At 36.2% G+C, this 5,245-nt stretch overlaps 1 protein-coding gene across 1 annotated transcript in view; it reads right to left on the reverse strand.

Annotated features, from left to right (window-relative positions):
* Positions 1-216: 216 nt before the first annotated feature.
* DLG1 (discs large MAGUK scaffold protein 1) overlaps positions 217-5,245 on the reverse strand; it is a 63,073-nt gene continuing 58,044 nt past the window's right edge. The window contains exons 22-25 of the mRNA XM_029084348.1: positions 5,018-5,190; positions 3,530-3,639; positions 3,067-3,158; positions 217-1,418 (exon numbers count right to left, since the gene is read on the reverse strand). Of these exons, the coding sequence (XP_028940181.1) occupies positions 1,312-1,418; positions 3,067-3,158; positions 3,530-3,639; positions 5,018-5,190 (482 nt within the window). The 3' untranslated portion in view covers positions 217-1,311. The remainder of the gene's footprint in view (positions 1,419-3,066; positions 3,159-3,529; positions 3,640-5,017; positions 5,191-5,245) is intronic.

The following is a 5,245-nucleotide window of genomic DNA, read 5'->3' on the forward strand; positions in this document are numbered from 1 at the left end:
TATCATTGACTCTGAATTCTCCCTTTGGTTAAGACATGCATGTTACAAGGGGGGCGTGGGGGGAAAGACAAACACCTGAAATTCCGTAGAAAAGAGGAGAACCTGCACGTATTTTTTTCTTGTAACTAATATTCCCTGGACTGTATGCCCAGCCACCATAGCCCATTTGATTTCTCATGATTAAGGAAGGTAAATTCTAATTTGTATTTTTATTCAAAACAAAAAGCTAGGAGTAGGTGATAAAAGAAAAATATATATTTTATATATATATTTATACGTGTGCGCAACTATGTAAAGAAAATAATTCCCATAGTTACAGAGTTTAGTTAAAGAAAGTTTAATATATATATTTATTATAACAAAATAGGCAGTTATTGTGGGTAAAATATTCATTAAAATCTGACCCCTAAGAACACACACATTTTAGGCTACGAATCATTCTCTCATTGCCCTAATGACCATCTCTGCAGCTGTTTTCTGTATTACTGCCAAGAGAAATTTGGCATTCCTCTGAAAAATACAAGGTTTCCTAGCACCTAAACATATTTTAGGCTCAAAAAGAGTGATGACCATTATCTATAAACAATTTCTGTAAGACACCATAAATAGTGTTTCACAAGGAAGATTAAAAACATTACACATCTTTGTCCCTAGCAATTTTATTGGCAAAAAATGAAAAAATAGATTATAAGAATATCCATATGAAATTATGAAAATGACTATCCCTTGAGGAGTAGTAATGGGAGTTAATGAAAATGTTAACTCAAAATTTGAAAGTTTCTCTCTAACTGCCTGGAAAGAGAAAAAAAAAAAAAAAAAAAGGTGAGAATAGAATTTAACTCAAAATAAAATCTGAAATTGATTGCCCTGACCAAACCATGCTATTAAAGTTAAGCGTGCAAAGTTACTCATGATTTACAACTTCCTTGAATACAACTTCTCTTTCAATTGTTATGAAATTTTAAAACAATGTCTATAAAGCTTTTTTTGAAAAATCTTTGAAAGTTACTTTCCCTTAAACATTAAGGAATTTTACCAAGCAATTCCCTCCCACCCCCACCCCAAACTAATAGCTGGTCAGGCCATTCCACTGTCGTGTTTGAAAAATGGCAAACCAACAACACACAATAATACAAATTATTTAAACTAAGAGAGACACCAAATGTAAAGCATTATGGGAACTGCAGAATGTGATGGTTAGGGTATGAACCACACTGGAAAGAACTAGAGGCAGGCTCCACTGGAAGGGCTTAAGAGTCGTCAGATGTAGTAGGTGATGTCAGTTAGAAAATGAAAAATAAAAATCTGTTTTCATAATTTTTCCTTTGCTGGAACCCAGATGTAAGGCCCAGACTGTTCCTCTATGATCTGTTTCACTTGGTTGTAGATTTCTTCCAGCGTGTCTCCTTGAACAATAGCTGCAAAACATAATGTGGCAATCAGCAATCATCCTCCCTAGCTCCGTACAGAAACCAAGATGTTCCAAGCCAAGCTGCTTTTTTTCAGAGTGACAAGAAAACTTTAGATTGCTGAAGGAACAGACACCCACTGAGATTTGTAGTTTCTGTGCTGGAGTGAAGCACGTTGTTCATGGTACTGCAGGGGACACAAAGTACCATCTCTCCCACTCAGAGGCTTGGGGGTATGAAGTGATTTTCCCTTCACTACAAGTATACACATACAACTGAGGAGGCTTTTTTGCTTTTTCTAACCATGTGAAGAGTTTGAGTCAATTCACATCCTCCAGTATTCTTTTTGGTCCAACTTTCATGTGTATTTCCAACAAAATATGGCAAGACAGAGTACAGGGCTGTGTCCTCACACAGTCAGTCTGAGGCCTGGCTTGGTGTAATACAGACTGGTGAACTCCTCAGCTGGATCCTGAAACTTCATAGCAAGGCTGCCTGACCTTGGGACTTCTACTTGCTAGCACTAGCTTTGCTTTTGGCCAAAACGAAAAAAACAAAAAAAACCAAACAAAAAAAAGGAGTAACTCATGGAGTTTGTTGCCCAGCCAACAGATTCAAGTTTTAGAGACAACAGGCTTCCTTATATAAGTAAAAGTGCAATTTATATTCACATGGTGCAAGTTAGATAGATCTTCTCCAAGGTTAGAAAATAATTTGAAATGAGACAATATGGATGTGTTCTGACATATCAGAGTAAAGTATGGTCTGGTGAGAATGAATGCAATCTGAAATGCAATCATTGTGAGGAGCAGCTTCTTTTTAATTAGGACTGACATGTCAGTGGTTGTAATCCAAGAAACAAAGTTTAGCATGAAAGCTAATTTTGGAAGCAGGTCAGACTCACACTTTTGTGCATTAATATATTACTGCTGCTTCCAAGCTTTGCTTTCATGAAAATTACTTCTTTTTTATTCCTACTCATCATTCCCATCTCTTAAAAACTTTCTCCCCACTTGCAGCCCATTGTCACAGTGCCTGTGGGAGGAGGAGGTTTTGCAATTACTACATCTCAAGTGTAACGTTCACAGCACAACAGTGCACTAGAGATTCAGAAATGTCTTTGCAATGCAAATAGCCATAAGCTTCAGCATCTTACTTCTCTCCAGCTATGTTTAACACCTCTTCCAAAGCTCAATACCCTCAAAACAGAAAACAGATGCGCTCTTTATGTGCTTTAGTGCAAAGTTTAAGTCTGTTTAAACTTAACCTCCTGATGAAGTTGATTTCGGTTACCCCACACAATGTGGCATCCTCAGCTCTGCAAATAAAAAGCTTTAAGAGTAAAGCATCTTTATTGTACGCTTTAGTTTTATTTTTTATTTATTGCTTTAAGTAAACATCTGCATTACAATACCTAGGAAGATGGTAGAAAGTCTCACGGTTTTTAAAACCTAAATTATGCTCCCAGTAAATTTCTGTGTATGTTGAAATAACTGAAAGAAATGTAGAGGTACTAAGATGGCTCTATGCCTCAAATCATTCACAGATTAGCCAGAAAACAAAGTTCAGCCTTATCTCAGCCATTAGGCAACTAGTATTTTACAGCAAGTAATAAAATCTGAACTCTGGCAAGAGAACAGTCCCAAGCAAAACACACCTGTGAAGTGTTCAGTAAATTCTTGCTCCAGCTTCATGGCTCTCTCAAATGTTTTCCTGGCTTGCTCTTCTGTTAAGCGTTTATTCATTTCCCTGAAATTGAAAACATTATACATTTAAAAACTACTATCAAATACTTGGAGTCTTTTGAAATGAGGTTTTAAACTGTTGTTGGAGTATTAACCCTAATAAGAGGCAGTCTCCTACATGACACACCTAAGCAAAGACTGCAGTGGGAACCAGCTGTTCTGACACTATGTTGCATGGAATTTAGCACAGTGACATTTGTTCTCAAGCACTTTATTTGGATTAGAAACCTCGTCTAAAAGTCTATAGAAATTAAACTCAGGAAGTTAAATATCATTTAAAATGCAAGTATTACAATTCTCTTCACATAACTTGCAGTTGGCTTTTCAAACACAATGACAGTCTCCCAAGAGTTCAGGCTGAGGTACTTTACTCACATGATATTTTCCACTGTTTTGGGTTTAATAAAAATGGAGATTGGGTACAGCTGGGCAATCTGCAACCTTTTGATCGCATTACCAGAAACATCAAGAATGCAATGTTTACCCTAAAAAGCAAGAGAGAATGGAAAATGGCACTAAGCAAAGTTTAAGTCACAAGTATGCACAGCATAATAATTCAGCAGAGAAAACACATCACCACTGAAGCCAACAAAATCAGAGCATTTGTATCAATGACATTATGTTTTCACCACTTCGGCACAAGCTCCAACAACGCTCCTTTGTTGGGATCATACATCATTTGAGATGACCCTGACCCTTCTTCCTTCCTTTCTTCACCAGAGGCTGCAGCTCAATCAACACAGAATCATCCAGTTGTACAACAGCTGTACTTCAACCGCATCATCAAAATAACAACAAACAACTACCCAAAGTCCCACAACGCCTGTGCAAGAGATCTAATAGCATGGAGACATCCAGCAGTACTTTGTTCTTCATGTCAGTTTATAAAAGATTCACAATCATTTAGTACCTTACTAATCCCACTAGATGAGCAAAAGAACAGAGACAATTTCAGGTCTAGGATGGAACCCAAGGACTGTATCTGTGTAAGCGGGTGAAGAAACTGTCAACAGGTTTACAATGTTTAAGTTGTTCAATAGTTTCATCACTTAACCACGTATATTTTCACAGCTTTGTTCAGCCTCTCATGTATTGTTCATTTACTTTAATGATTCTGTAATTGATTTTATTTTATTTACTTTTCTCACTATATACCACTGGTCCAGGTGGAACATTTGCAAAGATTTTTCACCAAAAATTATCTTTAAATAATTTTAGTAAATTTAGTAGAGTACCTTACTCTAAGAAATATGCTTCCTTCCGAGTCTTTTTCAGATAGCTCAAGTAAACTTCAGTTTGAATTTAGAAATATTTAGATTTTGCAAGAAACAGTTAAATAAATCCATCCAAGATAAAAATAGTAAGGTCAGTTTTCAAAATGTAGTGATAGTTATGTAAAAAGTTTTTCTAGAATTGAGTTTATTACATTCACTCTTTTCCCTTTGTCAGTTAAATCCATGAGACCACAACAATTTTACATGTTTTCTTCTGCACAGTTCTACATCAAATGGATCATCATACTAATCAACACCATCACTACTATTCTAATTTAGTTAATGATCTCCATATGTGAGCTAGGCTAATTAGCCTGTAATTCCAATTATTTCTACTCCATTCTCTTTTTATAAGAGGGCACAAACTATGGTTGCTCTTTTCCCGTAATTTAATCACAATGCTTCCATTATTCCAAAGCTTCATTATTTCCTTAAATGCATTTGTGACAATGAGCTTTGCTTCCAGTTTTGCACAAATTCCTTTCAAAGTCAGAGGGTTCCTAATAGCTTCTTGCCATTCTTCTCTGTTCCCCTGTCAGCACAGTCAGAAAATCACTTCAGTAAATGAAAGCAACTGGCACCGATTTACCTTTTCTGCTACTTCTCGCACTGATTGGACACTTGTTCCATACAGATGATTATTGTACTGGCCAGCTTCAATGAATTTGTGATCCTGAATATCTTTCTCCATTTGCTCTCGAGAAGTGACAAAATGGTAATCACGTCCATCCACCTCATAATCTCGTTTTGGTCTAGTAGTATCTTTAAATATAAACCAGTAATATTTAAAGCAAAACAAAAAACAGTGACTTTTTTC

The sequence above is a fragment of the Antrostomus carolinensis genome, unplaced genomic scaffold (genome assembly GCF_000700745.2).
Source record: "Antrostomus carolinensis isolate BGI_N321 unplaced genomic scaffold, ASM70074v2 scaffold8283, whole genome shotgun sequence".
NCBI classification, from domain to species: domain Eukaryota; kingdom Metazoa; phylum Chordata; class Aves; order Caprimulgiformes; family Caprimulgidae; genus Antrostomus; species Antrostomus carolinensis.